Below are 22,556 nucleotides of genomic sequence, written 5' to 3' on the forward strand. Positions count from 1 at the left end.
GGGTCACTGCAGCAATGTTCGCTGAGGAAGAGAGTCTGTCATCAAACACGACCCCTAGGTTCTTCGCACTGGGTGAAAGTGACCTCAAGATGTCCCTCAGGGAGATGACAATGTTCAGGGTGGAGAGGACGGAGCAGGAATGTAGATTACCTCTGTCTGGTCTAAGCTTCAGGTACCCTGGATGTAACGCAGGCAAGCACAGATGCAAGCAGAGACCTGTGTGTTAGAAGGAGGAAAAGAGAGAAACACTTGGGTGTTGTCAGCATAGCAGTGGTAGGACAGACCATGAGCAGAGATAATCGGGCCGAGAGACTGGCTGCAGAGGGAGAAGAGAAGCAGACCAAGGACTGAACCTTGGGGGATGCCAGTGGTAAGTGGGTGTGGTACTGATACAGTACCAGATCAGGTAACCTGGAAGGAGTGACCGGAGAGGTAGGACTTGAAATAATCTAGGGCTGTCCTGCAGATCCCTAGAGCTGGTGAGGATGACAGGAGGAGGGGGTGATCAACAGTGTCAAATGCAGCAGAACGGTCTAAGAGAATCAGGACAGAGGAGAGGGAGGTGGCATCTGCTGTATGAAGTGCCTTACTGATGGAGAGAAGCGCAGTCTTGGTTGAGTGACTGGCTTGGAAGCCAGACTGGTGACAATCCAGGAGGTTGTACTGTGAGAGAAAAGAGGAGAGTTGGTTAGCAACAGCATGTTCAAGCGTCTCTGATAGGAAGGGGAGAAGAGAAAGTGGGCGGTAGTTCTGAATGACCAAGGGATCTAGGATGTTTTTTTTTTTTACAGCAGAGGGGTGATGTGAACACTTCAAAGCTGGAGGGAAAGTATCTTGAGGACAAGGAAGAGTTGACATGGGAGGTGATAAATGGGAGGATGTCAGGAGTGATAGTCTGGAGGAGAGGCAAGGGGATAGGGTCAAGGGCACAAGGGTAGGACAGTGAGAGAGCAGGAGCTGGGAGACAGAAGTCTAAAAAGGGGGGAAAAGCAGAGAGCAGGGGTAAGAGACAGGGAGGGTGGGGAGCGGGTGAGAGGGAGAGGCAGGGGTGGTGAAGGAGTAACGGATGGCCATGATCTTTTCCTCTGCTGTGATGGAGGACTGAAGTGCAGCTGGTGAAGAATTGAGAAGAGAAAACAGTTGATGAGGGTTGGAGATGGAGGTATGAAGTTTGGAGTGATAAAACTTGATCTTAGTTGATTTGAGTGAAGCTGTAAACTTGGCAAGGAGGGACTGGTAGTGAGACAGGTCGGCTGGGGCCCTGGAATTTCTCCACTTCCTCTCTGCTGCTGTTAGACTGTTGGAGTGAAGTGTTTCAGACATCCAGAGACAAGGAGGGAAGATCTTGCTGGCCTGGAGACAAGAGGAGATAATGTGTCAAGTGATGAGGAGGGAAAGGAGAGCAGAGAAGATGCAACAGATTCAGTGGGGAGATTGGAGAAGGATTCAATGGGGGGGAGGGAAGCAGTGATAGAGAAGGGAAAGAGGGAGCAGAGGTTACAACGGACTATGACAGTGGGGGTGGGGGGGATGGGTGGAGGGGAAGTGGGAGGGAGAATGAAACGAAGTGGTGGTCAGACAAATGGAGAGGGGTAACTGTGGGATCTGAGGCGGAACAGTTTCAGAGGAAGACCAGGTCTAAAAGGTTGCCAGCTTTATGGGTTGGAGGTGAGTACAGCAGGGAGAGATCAAAGGAGTGGAGTAGTGTAAGGAAGGCAGCAGAGTGGGAGGCTTCTAGGTGAAGGTTGAAGTCTCCCAGGAGCATCAGTGGGGTGCCATCTTCTGGGAAGGAGTTGAGTAGGATATCCAGTTCACCAAAGAAACATCCCACAGGGCCAGGAGGGCAATAACAACAATGACCAACAGGTTAATATGAGAAGAGACTGAAACAGAGTGAAATTCAAAGGAGGAGATGGGGAGGTGGGACAGTGGAAGAGGTGAAAACTTCCATAATTTAGAGCTCAACAAACCAGTGCCACCACCATGGCGACCAGACAGGTGAGGGGTGTGGGAGAAGGATGTGGAGAAGGCTGCAGGTGTTGTCAGGTCTTGGTCATGTGGAGGGACAGGAGGGAGGCGTAGGCAGAGATGAAGATGAAGCCTTCCATGTGGCAGTCTGGCAGTTCCATAATCTAACAGTGATCCAGAAGGTGTCAGTGGAGGTAGCTGAGATGAAGTTGTAGAGGCATCGTCCTTGCTGTATTATTAATTGTATTCTTTTTATTTTGTTAGTATTACAATTTACTTATGTACATAAGACATTTTGGGCGGCACGGTGGTGTAGTGGTTAGCGCTGTCGCCTCACAGCAAGAAGGTCCGGGTTCGAGCCCCGTGGCCGGTGAATAGGGCTGCATGATATCAGAAAAATATGCGATATTTGATAACATGACTGAATATATCGATATGTATCACGATAATTAAATATATAATGTTTTTCTTACCTCTACTCGCCGTTCTGCCCTGTATCTAGCATTTAAAAAAAAACACCCAATGCATCGCTTCCATTCCAACATTATTTTTTATTGGAAAAACATGGCTACACCTGCAATGGTGTCCATCAATCATCTTTAAATCTCTTAATTTTTGTGAGCGCAGCAGAAAATGTCTTAAGTTGAAGTAAACAAAAAACTGAAAACTACATTACATTAACATAAAGCATTTAAAATGGCAATTTCAGCGGCTCCCGGGAGATGAAGGTGAGCGACACAGATTCACCATAAACTCAAACACAATCTGTTAATAACACATGCGGGTGAGAGAGCAGTGGTGTGTGTGTGAGAGAGCGCGGTTTTATGTTTTAATGCTTCTGTACAGCAGTGTTTGTCCCAGTGAGCCGCCCCACCACTGTTTTACAGGTACATGTCTTGCAAAGTACCTGAGTTTGCAGTACATCACCCCTCCTGAATCCAAAGTACTTGCAAATAGCAGACGTGCATTTTTTTTTTGGAAACCAGTTCCTCACCACACTTGCTCCCGCCTTCCGCCATCACCACGAGGCTTTTACTTGTTTTGCAATAGGGGCGGAGTTATCCCGCGGCACTTGTTGACATTCAAATGTGATTGGACGGCACAGAAAAATGTGCCTTTTATCGAAATTTAAGTAATTTTTGCAGTATGTGTATCGCAAACTATGATATCGCGATATCGATACTTTTTCGATATATTGTGCAGCCCTACCGGTGAAGGCCTTTCTGTGTGGAGTTTGCATGTTCTGTCCGTGTGGGTTTCCTCCGGGTGCTCCGGTTTCCCCCACAGTCCAAAGACATGCAGGTTAGGTTAACTGGTGACTCTAAATTGAGCGTAGGTGTGAATGTGAGTGTGAATGGTTGTCTGTGTCTATGTGTCAGCCCTGTGATGACCTGGCGACTTGTCCAGGGTGAACCCCGCCTTTCGCCCGTAGTCAGCTGGGATAGGCTCCAGCTCGCCTGCGACCCTGTAGAACAGGATAAAGCGGCTACAGATAATGAGATGAGATGAGATGAGACATAAGACATTTTTCATTAAACTTAGATATTTTGTGCATTTGGTTTGTTTAAATTATTTCATAGTAGTGTTCATTTCCATTTAATTTCTTGGTCATTCATGTGCCCTGGTCTGCTCTGTTATCATGGGTTGCTGGTGGAAACCCATGAGCTGGTCAGTTCTGGCAATGTGAAGTGGGTGGGGCAAAGGACACAGTTAAGCAAATCAATTTGGCTCCTACCAATGAGAGAGAGGGCTGGTGGTGTATATTTTTTCTGACTGTGAAACAGTACACGTTTTTAGTTCCGCATATTGCTTCCTGCTTGCAGTTCCTGAGCCAGACAGCATTAGATGTGTTTGATTCAGCTCCAGTATTTTCAACATCCTGTTGTGAAGAGCTAAATGTTTTAGGGTCCTACAGACAAACGGGTTTTGTGTATGTTCTTTAGCTAGCAGTTTGTGCCATATGTGTGCTATTAAAATTGACACCATGACAGTCAGCAAGAAACTAAAGACAGGAACTCTCATGAGCACACAAGATGCAATATGAACACCAGTTAGATAACTGGCCTTCTGCTCAGTCACAACAAACCTCTAACTCCAAACTACTCCATTGTGTCACAGGTGGGTTTTGTGTGCAAATCACACAGAACCAGTGAAGGGCTTTCTGGGCCGTTTTCTGAGGAGGAAGCTTATTGAGACAGAAATCAGTAGCCGGATGCGTAATCCAGAGCTGGTGAAGATCATTGAGTGGATTCCTCGTGTTTGGCATCATCTCAACTGCTTCCTAGAGGCTCACAGCTCCTCAGATGTCACTATCGGTGAGAAAGACCTCAATGTAATCTAGAGGCAAAGCTATTCTTCACAGAGCTGTTAAGTGTGTGTGTGTGTGTGTGTGTGTGTGTGTGTGTGTGTGTGTGTGTGTGTGTGCGTGCGCGCACTGTAGGACCACGTCTGTTCCTCTCCTGTCCGATGGATGTGGACGGGTCACGCATTTGGTTTACCGATCTGTGGAATTACAGCATCATCCCATACATGCTGGAAGCTGTCAGAGAGGGTTTACAGGTAATTCTGTCAGCATCACCATCAGTTACCCCATTAGACGGTCAGATATTAATGAAAAAACAACATCCAGTGTTTCATATGCGTTCTCTGACATAAACACACCTGATGTCACAACAGTATGGCGGTCCACACAGTCAATAGATAGTTTTCACTGACGTCACGGCATTCCGGGGAACGCCCCCCAGCTGCCATCTTGGAGGGCAAACAAAACAGACCATCGCCATTACCGGCTACGTTATCTCGGACGAATTTATGAAGTTGTATAGTCAGTTTTCTAAAATAAAGATCAATGTCGGCAAAATCAAGCAAACAGAAGTATATAGATACATTAGACGACATCTCACGACAACGGTATGCAGCCAAACTGGCCTTGATTTGGGGAATTGACCCCTATGAAGTGGACAAAGATGCATTTTCAAGTGACTATCACAGGGCTGCCAAAGCCTGAAACTGCCAAAGCCTGCTCCAAAGCCTGAAACTGACTTCATCAAACTTTAAAGGCTGTCTGATGTATACAACTTTATATATTCACAGCGCGCCTTTTGGCGGATGCCGCCTGAATCGCGCAGATCCGATTTTTTTTTTTTAGGGGGGGCGTTGGGAGTGTCTGATTGTAATTTCAAAGTAAATTCTGTATTAAAATTACTAAATGAGCAAATACATTACAGTCCATGAAACAGGAAGTATAAGGATGAGAAAAAAACAGTTTAAATCGGGAAGCTGCGCACATATGCGCAGTCCTGCACACCGCTCGGGCTGCACAAATGTGCACAGCTTCCCGATTTAAACTGTTTTTTTCTCATCCTTATACTTCCTGTTTCATGGACTGTAATGTATTTGCTTATTTAGTAATTTTAATACAGAATTTACTTTGAAATTATAATCAGACACTCCCAATGCCCCCACTAAAAAAAAAAACCCGTGTCTGCGCGATTCAGGCGGCATCCGCCAAAAGGCGCGCTGTTTGCATCCCAAACACAAAATTAAATCATACAGAATAGACCTAAAATGTTTTTCAAAAATGACCCTTGCGTGAGTGAAGTGACAAGTTTCAAACAGAAACGTGACAAACGAGCGATATTAAGTGTACATTACAATGTAAAAGTACACTCAGCGGTTCCAGTTAGGCATTCTCCAGAGATTGTTCACATGTTTTGGTTTCCAGAAACAAACTTAAACACAATTGATTGTTTATTTAAACAATTTACCACTTATAAAATGACCGGAGCAGACTTTGCTGTGTTTGGAAGGCTGATAATCCTTGCGGTTGATTCTCGCAAGCCATAGATTTCTCCTTTGTATGCTGAGTTTCTTTGTTTGCTCGCCTTCGTGCTCCCGTACAGTGGGAATTCCATAAAAGCTCCGCTTGACGTCATCATCTGACCTATTACGACAGCCGTGAATACAACAGGTGTGCACCATTGCTAGCTTTAAATAGTAGTAATGTAACTATAAATGTAAATAATATATAAATGAATGTAACTCGCGCGCTACAGTGTGTGCTGAGTGACCCGTACGGTAAGCTTGCCCTCCAAGATGGCCGCCACCAGGGAATCCCCGACTCTGTGACGTCATGTGAAAACTATCTATAGTGAACAGCTTTTCTCTTGCATCAGTTTCCAGTCCAAATGACTTGATTTTACCTGATATTTACCATTTGTATTGTGAAAACTTTGCAAATTTAGATTTCTAACCCAGTATTGTTGATTTCAGTCCAAATTTACTAACACGATAAGACTGTTGTGACAGATTTTTTTTTTTTTTTGAGTAAGCATGAACAAGACAGGTGACGTACATTGTATGGCATTTCTCTTAATTTGAATTGTGCATAAATAATTAATGCAGTGCTTCGTTATATACAGTATTTATCAATTTCAGAGACTAGCCACACAAATAAGACCTTGCTCTGGGAATCTAGCTTTGCAGTGTTTCTTCCAGGATGAGTATACCAAGTGTGTTTGCGTCTCTTCCCGCTCCAGCTATACGGACGCAGAGCTGCATGGGATGATCCTGCTCGTTGGGTGATGGACACGTTTCCATGGCGGTCAAACTCCCAGCATCCTGATTGGCCTGCTCTGCTAAAACTCCGCCCAGAGGATGTGGGTTTGGATGGAGGCTCCACTTCTAAAGAGGGAGCTACCAAACAGAACACCCAGAGCGACAGTGATGCTGATCCACTGGTGAGAAACACACACACACACACACGTAAATGCAGACAGACGGGTATAAACATTGTGTATTTCTCGCCCCTCTGTCAGATGAATATGCTGATGCGTCTGAAGGAGGCAGCGAACTGCTCCGGCACTCAGAGTTACGACAGTGACTCTAACAGTAATGGTCACCATGACGACATCCTTGACTCATCACTGGAGTCAACACTCTGATGCTTCATTTTACTTACGAGCTTCCTGTGAATGTTTCCTCATGCCCAGGCAGCACCGATTAAGCTGCTGCTTTTATTTTTGTCCTACGTGGGAACTTTTTTTTAAAGAAAATAAAAATAACTGCACTACTCACAATTCAACTTGCTGTGTGTCAAGTTACAAAATTAGATGACAATTTTAATTAAAAAAAAAAAGAAGACGAAGAAGAAGACAGAAACTGCACTACTTAGAGTTCATCTTCAAGCCACCTGCTGTGATGGATGTATTAAAGAATAGCACGTCATCAGACAGCAGAATCCTTACCTCACTATCGTCCACCTATAATGTCGAGTAATAATAACAACAATAGTAAGTCTTAAAGTCTTAGCTTTGTTAAATATCTTCATATTCTAGTTTTGCGAATCCCTCACGAAGCTTTTTTGAGAAACATCAAAACTCTAACCCTCTCTATCTCTTCTCTCATCCTGCGTACTGATGACAAAATGGTGCTCTGAATGATTCTGTGCTCTTCGCTACTGTGAATGTGTGGACACACCTGACGGAGGCTCACGAACTTTCTGATGCTGGTCATCAATTTATAACTTAGTCAAAGGATTGATGCTTTCTGGGAGACTTTCCGGAGGACACCGTGATGTGAATTTGTGTACTTTAATTTCCTGTTCTGTAATAATTCGTTTGCATGATCAGTAACGGTACCTCACCAGCATGGAGTGTTTACTTTTTTGAAAAGTGAGACATGTCTAGCAGATCTGCCTTGCACTCAGTCACTGTTGAACACCCTCGTTCTCTCCATTGTTTTCCCCTCGTTTTGGTGCTGAAGAACCCAGTGCCTTACCACGTTTTGCAATGAGAACCTGAGAGGCGCTGTGTTCTTATCCTGAACTTTTCACTTCCTCTGGACTAAAAGGGCTTCATGCTGCACACCTGAGTGGCTTTATCATTTGAATAGTGCTTAAAATCATCATATTACGTACTAAACACAGATGAGGGATGAAAATATTTGGCACAAAACTCTGAGAATTTGTTGGGTGCTTTGAAAGAAGCTGCACAATGTTGAGTAAAAAAGCGTGCACATACGAGCGTGTTTATACCTCATCAGTTGTCCAGAACTTTACTTTGGCCTTAATTCCCATGCAACACCACTGTGACGGGGAATGACTAAGAGTCCTTATCGTGGAATCACAAATGTCCACTGGTTTTCTAAAATAAAAGAGCTTAATATAGTTTGTAAACATTGTTAAAGTTTCAAAATGTACTCCTTGTCTACCCAGTCCGTAAGGTCTATTTATGGAAACTAAGCTGCAAAAATAGCCCATTTTACATTCCATGTTTCTTCAATGTCAAAGTTCATTTAAGTATTCACTTTACAGCAGGTTAGCCCCGCCCATTTATGTTATAGCAGGTTAGCCCCACCCATTCTATTTACATGAAATTAGCCCCACCCATTCACTTTACAGTAGGTTAGCCCCACCCATCCACTTTACAGAAGGTTAGCTCTACCCATTCATGTTATAGCAGGTTAGCCCCACCCATTCTTTTTATATCAAATTAGCCCCACCCACCCACCCACTTTACAGCAGGTTAGCTCTACCCATTCATGTTATAGCAGGTTAGCCCTGCCCATTCTCTTTATATCAAATTAGCCCCACCCATTCACTTTACAGCAGGTTAGCCCTGCCCGTTCTCTTTATATCAAATTAGCCCCACCCATTCATGTTATAGCAGGTTAGCCCTGCCCATTCTCTTTATATCAAATTAGCCCCACCCATCCACTTTACAGCAGGTTAGCTCTACCCATTCATGTTACAGCAGGTTAGCCACGCCCATTCTCTTTATATCAAATTAGCCCCACCCATCCACTTTACAGCAGGTTAGCCCCACCCATTCTCTTTATATCAAATTAGTCCCACCCATCCACTTTACAGCAGGTTAGCTCTACCCATTCATGCTACAGCAGGTTAGCCACGCCCATTCTCTTTATATCAAATTAGCCCCACCCATCTACTTTACAGCAGGTTAGCTCTACCCATTCATGTTATAGCAGGTTAGCCCCACCCATTCTTTTTATATCAAATTAGCCCCACTCATTCACTTTACAGCAGGTTAGCCCCACCCATTCATGTTATAGCAGGTTAGCCCTGCCCATTCTCTTTATATCAAATTAGCCCCACCCATTCACTTTACAGCAGGTTAGCCCTGCGCATTCTCTTTATATCAAATTAGCCCCACCCATTCATGTTACAGCAGGTTAGCCCCACCCATTCTCTTTATATCAAATTAGCCCCACCCATCCACTTTACAGCAGGTTAGCTCTACCCATTCATGTTACAGCAGGTTAGCCACGCCCATTCTCTTTATATCAAATTAGCCCCACCCATCCACTTTACAGCAGGTTAACCCTGCCCATTCTTTTTATATCAAATTAGCCCCACCCATTCACTTTACAACAGGTTAGCCCCACCCATCCTCTTTATTTCAAGTTAGCTCCACCTATTCATGTTACAACCTGTTAGCCCCACCCACTTTACAGCAAGTTTACCCTGCCTGCTTACTTATTTATAGCAAGTTGTAGCAGGTTAGCACCGCCCATTCACTTTATAGCAGGGTAACCCCGCCCAGTCCCACTGAATTCTGTCACAGTATTTGAGTGAATGATGTTGAAAAGCATGCAGGTAAACCTTGTACTTGGCTGTCAGGAAACAAACATGTGTTCTGAACGAGGCCAAGATGTGTCATAATGTTACTGCTGAAGGACAATGCAAGTCCAAATATATTGGACCCGACAGCAGAGCCGCAGTAAACCATAAATAGAGTTTCATTCTATTCTCTCATTTATTCATGACTATTCAGTACGAGCACTGACTGAGGCAGCTTTATCTAACAAAGTATGCACTGTACGCAATCAGCTAGCACTAGCTAGCGAGCGTTCACCTTGCTAATCTGTTTGCTAATTCTACAGCTCATCATGTCAGAAACGGCAACATTTTCAGTCATCTTAAAATCATTTCAAGAGCTTTCGACTAGCAGATGCCATTATTTATCTCCCATTTGTTTCTCTTCGTTCAGGTCTGATAGATAATGAGAGGAAGGGGAATCATCGTGTGAATTATGACTTTTTGTACAGAAAACTACGCAAATATTATAAGTGGACTTCAGGGAAAAGAGCAAATACAAAAACAATGTAGGATACGGGACCTTAATGCTAATTAACACCATATCAGACGACTCTTCCGCTGCTTTTATAGACTTTTAGGAAGAGCGAGTAAATAAATCAACAGAACAAACAAGTGTTAACTGGGTGAGCACTTGATATCAGGAATTAATTGTGATTTTTTTTTCTTTTTAATTCCTCATGAATTTCATACGTGTTGTTGGTTTTGTGCAGTTTTTTGTTAAGTGACGCTTACATTCAGCATCTTGATCCTATGCAACATCATTCAGATTTGAAATAGAAGCCAAATATGGTATCAGCACTGCCGTGTGTGTGTGTGTGTGTGTGTGTGTGTGTGTGTGTGTGTGTGTATTTATATAAATACGGATTGTACAGTGTATATATATTTTGTGAATAATTCTCAGATTATGATGTGCCTACATTTTATAAAGCTGGATGTAAGTCAGTTCAAGCACAGATTTGGGATGTGGTTTAACTTTATTCTCTTTACTGAATGTTTTTGTTGTGCACATGATTTAAATACACAACATTCATTTTTGTAAATCCTTCATCTGGATGAATAAAATTTTACTTACATGTTTATAACATATTTTGTGTACAATGTTTTTTTTTTTTTTTTTTGGGCGGCACGGTGGTGTAGTGGTTAGCGCTGTCGCCTCACAGCAAGAAGGTCCGGGTTCGAGCCCCGTGGCCGGCGAGGGCCTTTCTGTGTGGAGTTTGCATGTTCTCCCAGTGTCCGCGTGGGTTTCCTCCGGGTGCTCCGGTTTCCCCCACAGTCCAAAGACATGCAGGTTAGGTTAACTGGTGACTCTAAATTGACCGTAGGTGTGAATGTGAGTGTGAATGGTTGTCTGTGTCTATGTGTCAGCCCTGTGATGACCTGGCGACTTGTCCAGGGTGTACCCCGCCTTTCGCCCGTAGTCAGCTGGGATAGGCTCCAGCTCGCCTGCGACCCTGTAGAACAGGATAAAGCGGCTACAGATAATGAGATGAGATGAGATGTTTTTTTTCATAACTGTCAAAATAACAGTGATAGACCAAGGATCAAATAAACTATTTACATGAAGAATAATAAGCATATCATTAATTTATTACATCACACAAATTCTATTTTAGTATTTTTATTCAGCCTTAAGTAATAGATGTAGTATATAGTCATGTGTTGTTACTTATCACTGATGTCAAGTTTATACTGTTATACCGTTAAAATGGTAAACAGGTTTGAACATGTACAGAGACCACATGAGAAGCCCCAAATCTGTGCCTGTATTTCTGTGCAATGTCCATCGCTAACAGCACTAGATTAATTTGAATTGAATGGAAGTGGAATTATTGGCCTGTGTGAGTTGGTTAAGCCAGTGATTTATTACTGAAACTGATCCATCCATCCATTATCTGTAGCCGCTTTATCCTGTTCTACAGGGTCGCAGGCAAGCTGGAGCCTATCCCAGCTGACTACGGGCGAAAGGCAGGGTACACCCTGGACAGGTCGCCAGGTCATCACAGGGCTGACACATAGACACAGACAACCATTCACACTCACATTCACACCTACGCTCAATTTAGAGTCACCAGTTAACCTAACCTGCATGTCTTTGGACTGTGGGGGAAACCGGAGCACCCGGAGGAAACCCACGCGGACACGGGGAGAACATGCAAACTCCGCACAGAAAGGCCCTCGCCGGCCACGGGGCTCGAACCCGGACCTTCTTGCTGTGAGGCGACAGCGCTAACCACTACACCACCGTGCCACCGCCACGTCATTATGTCACTGTATAAATCTCCACTTTCCCAGCTGCTAGCCTTCCCCACTAGCGCCAGGTACAACAACAACAACAAAAATGGCAGTCTACATCATCTCTTTTTTTCTTTTTCTTTGGATTAGTCAGACTAGATGCTACACTGGCTGTTTTTTTAATGGTGGTCACAAAGTTTTAGCTGGTCCTGTTGGTCATGATAATCCCACCCCAGACCATGACATGGTCTGGCGATACAAGGCGCCCAATAAATAAATAAATACACACATTACATGCATACATTGCTTTAGTAAAGTATTCCAAAATGGCAGCGCACACAGATGCAGCGGCTGAATGCTCCCTGAAACTTTCAAAGCTTACGTACTGCCATGATGTACTTGTAAACACCAGACTAATGCACCAAATGTCTATTACAAGTGCATTTCACAACTTGCACAAAATCCCAGCGGAAATAGTGCGAGCACCGGATTCTCCGTGGATCATACTGCTGGACAGCTGGCCTCGAAGGCAGCGGAGAGAGCGTAAACAAAAGAGGGGTTGATTATATTATGAAATATGTTCTGTTTAATGACAGTCATTTTAGGTCGCCAAGGCTGCACACTAAATAAACATTTTACTTTCCATAAAATCATCTCTGGGTTTTACTCTCCACTTCGCTCTATAATTCATCTGCCGTCCGTACCACATTTATTTAAACAGTGCAAATGTCATCGTCGCGCTTAAAAAGCCTCGTTGGCGAGGCACTCGTGGGTGACGTCAGGATAATTTTGTAGGGTTTTTTTATTGTTGATTTCTTACCTGCTTTATTGGTCAGAATGATATTGGTATCTGAATTATGTTTTTCTTTCTTTTTCATATTTTGTTTATTAGAATCAGGCATGCCTGGATTAAATTTTTATAGATTACACTGGGGCAGCACGGTGGTGTAGTGGTTAGCGCTGTCGCCTCACAGCAAGAAGGTCTGGGTTCGAGCCCCGGGGCCGACGAGGGCCTTTCTGTGTGGAGTTTGCATGTTCTCCCCGTGTCCGCGTGGGTTTCCTCCGGGTGCTCCGGTTTCCCCCACAGTCCAAAGACATGCAGGTTAGGTTAACTGGTGACTCTAAATTGAGCGTAGGTGTGAATGTGAGTGTGAATGGTTGTCTGTGTCTATGTGTCAGCCCTGTGATGACCTGGCGACTTGTCCAGGGTGTACCCCGCCTTTCGCCCGTAGTCAGCTGGGATAGGCTCCAGCTTGCCTGCGACCCTGTAGAACAGGATAAAGCGGCTAGAGATAATGAGATGAGATGTGTACATGTCCCGTTGTTTTTACGAAAAAAAACTGGCAGCTGTGGTTGCCAGAATAATCCCGTTAAAAATACAGTACATATGTAAACATTACAGAACAACTTGTAAATTTTACATGCTGAAACTGCTAATTTTACATTGAATCCCGGTGAAATGTTCATGCAATCATTGTGTATTGTCCAATGAATATCCGTAAAATTAACAGTTATGTATTGATTATTGTACATTGAATACCTGTAAAATTTACATTTAGTTATCATTAATTGTACATGGAATCCCGGTGAAATGTACAAGTTATTCTGTAATGTTGTTTACATTTCACTGTATTTTAAACAGGATTATTCTGGCAACCACAGCTGCCAGTATTTTTCCATAAAAACAACGGATTTTTTTTTACAGTGTACAATTTTAGAGATATAGCCTACATGTGCATATGCATTCTTCTTGGTGTCTCACAAACAGGTGAAATAAATCAGTGTAAATTTGGCCTATGGACATAGCCTGGCCTATTCTCAGCCATTACAGAATCTGCTGTCTGACCATAATTTAACTGATCTGTATACCACTATGCTACTAGATAACAAAATGCCTGTTTGTTTTATTTCATGTGAGATGTTGATAAATGTGAGCTTCAACAAAATGATAAGAGCACCTCTCTGAGTGTCACGTTTACGTAAAAAAAAAGGTGTGCGTGCACGAGCATGGTCGCATGCAAAAGTGTCCCGGTTTCAGACTAGGGAAATCTGGTCACCCTACTATATCTGGCAACATTGCTTGCTGCTGTGCCGCGGTGCAGCAGCCAGCCAGCCAGCAGTGGAGTGCGTACAGTCGATGATCGCTAAATATGAAGAGTGGCTGTCAAAAACGTAAAGAAAGGCAGCTGAAAGCTGAGAGGGACCGGAGAGGCAGGCAACTGGTCACTCAGTTTTTCCCAAAGAAAGGTAGCTATCGCTCACGTGTGTTCAAAATATTAGCGAATGGTAAATGAACAGTATGAACGTGGTTGGATTAGCCTATCGAGAACACTTTTACAGTTTGTACAGTGACATTTTTTCCATTTTAATAACTGAACTGACTTGTGTGATAAACAAGATGAAATATTACGTTATGCTGGTGCTAATAACTAGTGCTAATAACCAGTTTCATAACTAATGGGGTGCCCTAAATATGCACAGATTCAGCCTCAGGGGGACCTCCGCCCTACCAAACCACTGAACCCCCCTTTGGAGAAGGAGGTAAGCAGCAATACAACCCATAAATGATTTATTAGCAGTCACATCACACATTTCACTCCCAATTGTCCTAGCACAAGAAGGCATGTGGCAAAATCTTGAATTTTCATTTGTAAATGCACCAGAATTAGTCACTGACCAGTTTTCATCTAGTCCCTGGTAGGTTAATACATAAAATGTAATAACAAAGTCACAAACTCAAGGTGCATGGGCTATCAAAAGTCAAATAATGACAATAGTGCAATTGTGACGAGGGTGGGCAAAGTTGGGGGGCCCAAAATTCTAATCTTTCATGGGGCCCAAAATTTCTGGCAGCACCCCTGAGGCCAGGCTGTTCACCGCAGAATTCTAGATCGAGTACCCTGTACAATCAGGGCAGAATTCTAGATCGAGTGTTTCCTTTAAAAAAAAAAAATTCATTCAAATTAAACATTGTTTAGCAAAGTAATTCCGCAGAGCTGATGGTGCTAACACGTAGCAGTCACCGCCAGTCTGGAAATGCTGCTACTGAGGAGTGTGAGCCAATGGCTGCTAGCTAGCATGCGATCTACCTTTTGTTTTTCATTAATTAGCAACATTAGCATTTTCAACTGTTTTAAAATATAAATACAGCTCAGTGATTTTCAGATGAACATGTGGCTGTCTTTAGTTATATTCTAATGGAAGAGTTGACAATTTTTACTAATCATCCCTGAAAGTTAGCAGCTGTACATTTAGCATCAACTCGTCTGCATATTTGCTTTAATTCAGTGCTAACAACGTTACCGTATCAAGCTGAATGGAAATCTTAATGTACATGAGTAACTGTAAAAAGAATGTACAGCCAGTTAAATAATGCTAATGTTGCTAAAAATGAAGAATCTCATGTCAGGTGTGATGTCATCGCAACTTTACTGACCTGTGCTGCTGAACAATGCTTAAACTTCACAATGTGTACGGTACATTCTGAGAGAAGAAACTCCTCGATCTAGAATATAAATATACAAAATATAAAAGTGAATACACAAAAACAAAAGTTGAGCAGTGTGTCTCTGTCTATGGTGACTCAATGCAGCTGGCCAGGGATATCTTGTACGACAAGTTTGCAAAGTCCGAAATTCAGCTCCACATAGAAGGAACCGAGGAGACATGCAAAGAAGTGGAACATGCTAATATTGCAGAGATGCTAGAGCATGAATTTGACGCCCTGCGTGATGGCCTTCTCGAAGGAATCCATGAATTGGAGCAGAAAGTCCTAACCTGGGAACGGCTCGTCTCTGACAAAGTGACTCCCCACAAGCAGACAATCTTCAAACTCAAAAGCAGAGCACGGGAGTGGGAGCTGAATTGGAAAAAACTTAGCCGCAAGCCCAAATCAGAGCCCCCGCCATCGCCTAGCATGCCGACCATCTCCAAGCCACAAATCAGCCTCGAACGAACCCGGCTGCCTGTCTTCTCAGGAGATATGACGGATTATTATCGTTGGAAGGCCGAGTGGGCAGAGCTGGAACAGCTAGGAAATCCAATGAGAACGGCTGGAGTAACACGGTTCCACCTGCTGGCAAGTCTGAGTGAAAGAGTCAAAAAGGACTTGGTTCTGTCCAGCTGTTCAAGCCCTGAAGAGATGTTCAAGCGCCTTGACAATCGTTTCGGAAATAAGGCAAGAATTGTCCTTAAAATTGCTGAGGATATTGAAAGCCTACCCCCCGTGAAGGGAAATGATCCCCGGAAGGCGATTGAACTGATCCAGGCCGTGGAGAGGGCCTTGAGCAACCTGGTCATACTTGGAGAGGAGGACATCTTGAAGAACAGGCTTGTCGCACAGTCACTGGAACGGAAGCTACCCAGCTCACTCAAAGAAAAGTGGATCGAGTATAAGGCGGAGCCCTTGCATGGATTCACCCCCCAAACTCACTTTGACTGTCTGCTGCTGTACCTCCAGAAACAGGAGGCGGTACTGGAGGAGCTCGACCAGCTTGATGAGAGCCTGAGAGAAGGAACCCCCCCGGCAAAATCATATGTGGACAAATCTGCCAAAAAGGCTTTCTCCAAAGCCACCTCTGGCCAGAAGGGGTACCAGCCGCAAGCGTGCACGGCCTGCTCTGATTCATCCCACGCAGGTAGGCTCTTTGCATGCACCGCGTTCCGAGAAATGGATCTGCCGAGCAAGAAAAGCCATCTTAATGCAAACAAGCTGTGCTCTCAGTGTCTTGGACCCCACTCTCAACCTGTCTGCGGCAACAAAAAATTTGTCTGCACAAAGGCAGACTGCAGAGCTGAAGAGCCCCACCATTATCTGTTGTGCTCCAGATCAGTGCCCCTGGAAAGTGCCAGGAAAAAATCAAATGGCAAAGGCCTTGGCCTGACCAGCCACCAGGAGGAGCTATTGGCAAAAGTTACCCCTGAGCTCAGGGAGGAATTCCGGAAGGCCTTCTCAAATAAGACTACCTCTGCCATAACCTGCTCTGCTGGGAAAGCGCCCTTAGAGCATCCAGTGGTGATGATGCTCCTGGAAGTCACGACCAACTCCGGTCAGCTTATCGGGGCATTGCTAGATCTTGCCTCCGACACCAACTATATCACTCATTGTGCCGCCCAAAGGCTTGGGTTGAGTGGTGAGAGCATTCGCCTAATAGTGCATGGTGTCGGAGGCATGACCAAAACGGTCAAAACCAGCAGATATTCCCTTCGGCTGCGAGTGAAGACTGCTAAAGGCACAGTAGCTGAACACAGGCTACTCTGTTATGGGCTAGAGAGCATTGCCGAGGTTAGCCACCCAGTCACCCCGGCACAACTCCAGAAAATCTTCCCTGGTGTTGCTGCGGCAGATCTTGCTCGGCCTGAGACCATTGACCTCCTAATCAGCCACAGGGAGGGTCGTCTGGTTCCTCAACCGTTAAAGAGGGAGGGTGATCTTGTCCTTTGGGATGGGCCACTCGGCAAAACAGTTGGTGGCACTCACCCCGACCTTTTCGAGTCCGTGGACTTAACACTCCATCAGTCCGAGACCCACTTCGCACGAACAATGAGGACCTCGTCAAGGCTTTACCAAGAGATTCTTGTCCCAGCTGAAGAGCTTCCACCGACTGCTTTCAGCAACACCGCTGCCACGAACAAAGAAGTGTTCGAATGGTTCAAGTGGGATAGCATCGGGGCAGCATGCAGCCCAAAGTGCGGGAGCTGCAAGTGCGGCAAGTGCTCTCCGGGTGGCCAAGAAATGACCCTTGGAGAAGAAAGGGAACTTGAGAAGATCAAAGGCTGTCTCTCGTATGTATTGACTGATAAGCACAGTGATACTCCTCACTGGGATGCAGCTTACCCGTGGAAGGTCAACCCTGCAAGTCTGCCAAATAACCGCCAAGCTGTGGAAGCAACGTTCAGAAACGCTGAGGCCCGGCTAGCTAAAGAACCACTGTGGAAAGCTGCATATGGAGACCAAATCAATGACATGGTGGCAAGAGGAGCCGCTGTCAAACTCACCACGGAACAGATCAAAGCTTGGAACGGGCCAGTGTGGTACATCAGCCACCTGGTCGCGCCCAATCCCCACTCCAGCTCCACGCCAGTGAGGATAGTCTGGAACAGCAGCCAGGAGTTCAAAGGGATGAGTTTGAACAACCTACTCCATAAAGGCCCTGATGTTCTTAATCCCATCCGAGGAGTCCTGTTGAGATTTAGGAGTGGTCTCTACGCAGCCCTCGGCGACGTCAGAAAAATGTACAACTCGGTGTGGCTGAAAGATCAGGAGGTACACCTCCACCGATTCCTCTGGAGAGATGACCCCAAGGAAGAGATTGGCGATTTTGCAGTGGTAAGAGTTAATATTGGTGACAAACCTGCTGGTTGTATCGCCCAGGTAGCCATGAGAGAGACCGCCAACCTGCCCCAGTTTGAATCCATGATCCCAGAGCGCCGCATTCTGACAGAGGACTGCTACGTTGATGATATCTTGACGTCTTATAATGACCTCCAAGCTCTTACCAAGATGACTGAGGGAGTCGAGGAGATACTCAAAGTGGGTGGCTTCTCACTCAAGCCGTGGGTCCTCACTGGCCGAAGTGGGAGGGGGGAAGAGCCTGACTGTCCCAGAGCAACAGAGCCCAAGACCCTGGTACTCCCCAATCAGATGCGAGACGAGGAAAGTAAGGCACTCGGTCTAGGTTACGAGCCAGACTCCGACAAGCTCCGCCTGCTCACCTCTGTAAATTTTTCAAAACGAAGAGGAAAAATGAGAACAGGGCTGGACTTACAAGAGGAAGAGGTTCGTGCTAACACCCCTGACCCCCTCACCCGCCGAGTACTGCTAAGCCAAGTCGCTGGGCTTTACGACCCTATTGGCTTAGCCTCACCCATCAAGCAAAGGGGTGTGATGCTGGTGAGGGAGTCCTTTCAGGAGGCCGGGAAAGACCGTCCTGTCAAAGATACCTGGGATGACCCCCTCTCACCGCATCTCAGGGAGGCTGCAATAACCCTCTTCGAGCAGTGCGTAAGACTCGGCAAGGTGAGGTTCACTAGAAGCCTCACTCCCCCTGGAGCCATGGGCCGCCCCATGGGCATCACTTTCTCTGACGGCAGTGAAGCTTCATATGGAGCCGTTCTATACCTCCGCTGGGAGACCGCTGATGGAATCATTGTCAGGTTAGTCGAGTCAAAGGCCAAACTAACTCCTCTAGACCAAAAGGGTGATGCCATCAAAGCAGAGCTGTGTGGGGCTGTCTTCGCAACTCGCCTGAGGTCCTACTTCGAAAAGCACTGCTACATCCAAGTCGACAAGTGGGTCCACATAGTCGATAGCCAGACCATTCTTGGAGCCATCCAGAAGGATAGCTATGGCTATCAATCCTTCTTTGCAAATCGAGTAGGGGAAATCCAAAAAGCCGGGCCCGTCGACAGCTGGAGATGGGTTGAAGGGAAGGCAAATATTGCTGACCTCATCACAAGGGGTGCAACCCCTGAGGACCTTGCAGAAGGATCTGCATGGCAGGAAGGCCCTGGATTCCTAAAACTCCCCTTTGAAGAATGGCCTGTGAAAACAGCTGGAGAAGTTATCTCCTCAGTCACTGGAGATGTTTCAGCGCTTCAAAGGAAGGCATTTTCAGCAACAGTCTTGTCCGCCACAGCTCAGCCCTTGAAATGGCCCGCCCAAAACATCATCGCTCTCGTGAAACTAGTTGAACCAAAAAGATTCAGCTCTCTGACACGTCTGTGTGGAGCTCTTGGCTGGCTGAAGAGAGCAGTTGACATCTGGCTGAGCAAACGCACCCAGACCTCAGGAGCCCTAAAGTGGGAGGCAAAAACATGCCTCTCAACTGATGAAAGAGCTACCGCCTTCAACTTCTTGGCCCTTGAGGCCCAACACAACGTCAAGTTCCAAGACTCAACACTTGATCGCCTGGTCGTTCAAAAACATCCCACCACGGGTCTACTTGTCTGTGGAGGAAGAGTCCAGTCGTTGGATGAGGATAAAGTGACTGTACCACTGATCCCATACCAGTCATGGCTCGCAGCTCTTCTGGTCAACGAAGCTCATGAAGAACTGCAAATCTGCATCATGCACTGGGAAAAAAAAAAAAAAAAAAAAAAAAAAAAGGGACTCTGAAAGGGAGAAATTAGTAGAAATTGTGACTTCATTGGATCTTGCGATCATTCAGTCAAGTGGGAGGTGTTTTGCGCACTGTCATTTTGGTGGAGGGTAGAAAACGTCAACACATGGGTGATCACAAGTAATGTTGCTCAGCTGATTAGGTGGGTGGGGACACTCACCTGGTTTGGTGTTTTGGCTTGCCGTTGGCTGGTAATATTCCGTGAAATGTGTTGATAAACGGGAGCGAGCACGCACAGAGACAAAAATCCAATTGCATGCTGGAAGAGCGACGCACATCACCGGTTTATAACTGTTCGGTTTTCTGTGGTTTTGTCCCCACCGAAGAGGGCGCTAGAAGAGCGAGACTTGGGTATAACTCAGTGTCCAAAATGTTTTGTTTATTTTTCTCTCTTTACTTGTGACACGGCAGCAGGTATCATGCTAACTGGTAGCTATTAGAGTCCAGTCACTGCTAGCCACATTAGCATTTTTAAACATAACTGTTTTGGACACTGAGTTATACCCAAGTCTCGCTCTTCTAGCGCCCTCTTCGGTGGGGACAAAACCACAGAAAACCGAACAATGTCCATAGGCCAAATTTAAACTGATTTATTTCACCTGTTTGTGAGAACATCAAGAAGAATGCATATGCACATGTAGGCTATATCTCTAAAATTGTATGCACTATAGCATGAACTTAAAAAGTAGATATGTGACCTCAACAAAGCCTAGGTCAGAATCAACCTTACTAACCATTCCCCACAACTGAATGAATAAAGCAAGAAGATGTGTACAAAAGTGAACGCTTTAATGGAAGGTGCAACAAGCTGTTCAACACAGCAATATGGCCAAACTGTCAGAATGGTATGTTAAACAGAAACAAAAAAGAGACAAGTGATTTGAGAATATACACTCAAACAAAACAGCAGTAAAGGAGGAGAGGGGCGACAGCCCGAGGAAAGCCCCCACAGGAGCGCACAGCATTTGCAACATAGGCTACCCAACTCAGTACAAGAACAAAGCACAGGAACAAAGCTAAGGCGACTGTCAATCCGCCCACCCTAAACAAAATGCATTAGCCTATGTATATTTACAAGAAGAGTTTTAATGTGATCCTGTATATCGGTGTTACCACCGTGGGCTACGGAGAAGGAACACTTACAGTGTGTGCAGTAGGCTTCGTGCGCATTGTTCTGCACCTCTCGGAGGAAGGGGTAGGTGCCCTGTAAATCTTTGGAAAAGGTACATTTTCTTTTCGGCATAATTGCTGCGGCATTACTGCTGCTAGCTGCTAGACAAAGTTAATGTTTATTTTATTGTTGCATGGCAACCCGTTCTGTTGTCTGGAATAATGTGGCTAAATAAACACCCATGCCACAGGGCCAGGGGGCAGTAACCAGGAAAGTTTGCGATTCCTGTCAATTCATCAAAATAGTAAATGCAGACATTTCTCCGCTAATGATTCCCACGCTGCTCAGTCGCAAACGTCACGAGTGGCGAAAACCGGGACGTATCCGTGTCCTGACAGACTTTTGTCGGGACTCGGGACACACAACCCCAAATCGGGACTGTCCTGGTAAAACCGGGACGTCTGGTCACCCTGTGTTATAGCAACTTACATTCCACCGGACACTGATGCCAAATTAGCACTGTGCTATCTGCTAACTGCTATAAACAAACAACAGAATAAATACCCAGATGGAGTCTTTATAGCAGCTGGAGACTTCAACCATGTAAATCTGAAGAGAGTGCTGCCTAAATTCGACCAGCACGTGAAATGTGCAGCCAGAGAAGCTAATACATTGGACTGTGTGTATTCCAACATCTGGAAAGCATACAGAGCATACCCCCTATCCAGAGGTGGACAGTAATGAAGTACATTTACTTGAGTACTGTACTTAAGTACACTTTTTGAGTATCTGTACTTTTACTTAAGTTTTTTTTTGGAAACTTATGACTTTAACTTCACTACATTTGAAAGACAAATATCGTACTTTTTACTCCACTACATTTCTGTCAAGGTCCTTGTTACTTGTTACTATAAAGCAGCTTTGAAAGTGGATGTTTTTTTTCTTTTCTTTTCTAAAATGCAATTGATTTTTTCGCAGGTGACATTGAGACAGCCTATCATTAATCACTAGGGTCATGTCATGTCCATAGACAATATAAAATCAAGTTCAGTGATTTCTCAGCAGCGTTATTTGAACACGATCAGTTGATGGCAGAATGGAAGGAGGCGGTTCTTCTGGAGAATGAACGCACACATGGCCATATCTAGAACCCATGTTTCAGTTTTCTGCAAGGATTAAAGAATCATTTTGTTTTAAATGTTTGCTTTGTTTACCTAACACGAACCACATCATGGCCTATAAAAACTTGCCGTCCAACCTGCGGAAGCATATTGAAGTATATAAAAGTTTTATTCCAAGAGAAAGCTTGCAGTGAAGTTGTCTGTGCTTTTAGAGCTAGCGGTAACATTGCAATAGCTATGCAGGCTGGTTCGTCAAATGACTTTCTATGGATTTGCCCGCCAAGTTGCTGTAGCCTTGTCCACGGCTAACGTTAACACATAGCTAGTTAACTTGGACACTGTTGGCATGTAAAAACAGAGTTAAGGTAACATGAATAACGTTAACT

The 22,556-nt window shown here is 45.0% G+C and overlaps 1 protein-coding gene across 2 annotated transcripts in view; it reads left to right on the forward strand.

Moving 5' to 3' along the window:
• The window catches only part of nav2a (neuron navigator 2a), a 229,138-nt gene extending 218,505 nt beyond the window's left edge, over positions 1–10,633 (forward strand). For both annotated transcript variants that reach the window (XM_060941848.1, XM_060941847.1), the window contains 4 exons: positions 4,087–4,283; positions 4,409–4,527; positions 6,507–6,707; positions 6,786–10,633. In XM_060941848.1, coding sequence (XP_060797831.1) covers positions 4,087–4,283; positions 4,409–4,527; positions 6,507–6,707; positions 6,786–6,911 — 643 coding nt within the window. In that variant the 3' untranslated portion in view covers positions 6,912–10,633. The remainder of the gene's footprint in view (positions 1–4,086; positions 4,284–4,408; positions 4,528–6,506; positions 6,708–6,785) is intronic.
• Positions 10,634–22,556: the final 11,923 nt, after the last annotated feature.

The sequence above is a fragment of the Neoarius graeffei genome, chromosome 15 (assembly GCF_027579695.1).
Source record: "Neoarius graeffei isolate fNeoGra1 chromosome 15, fNeoGra1.pri, whole genome shotgun sequence".
In the NCBI taxonomy this organism is placed as follows: Eukaryota; Metazoa; Chordata; class Actinopteri; order Siluriformes; family Ariidae; genus Neoarius; species Neoarius graeffei.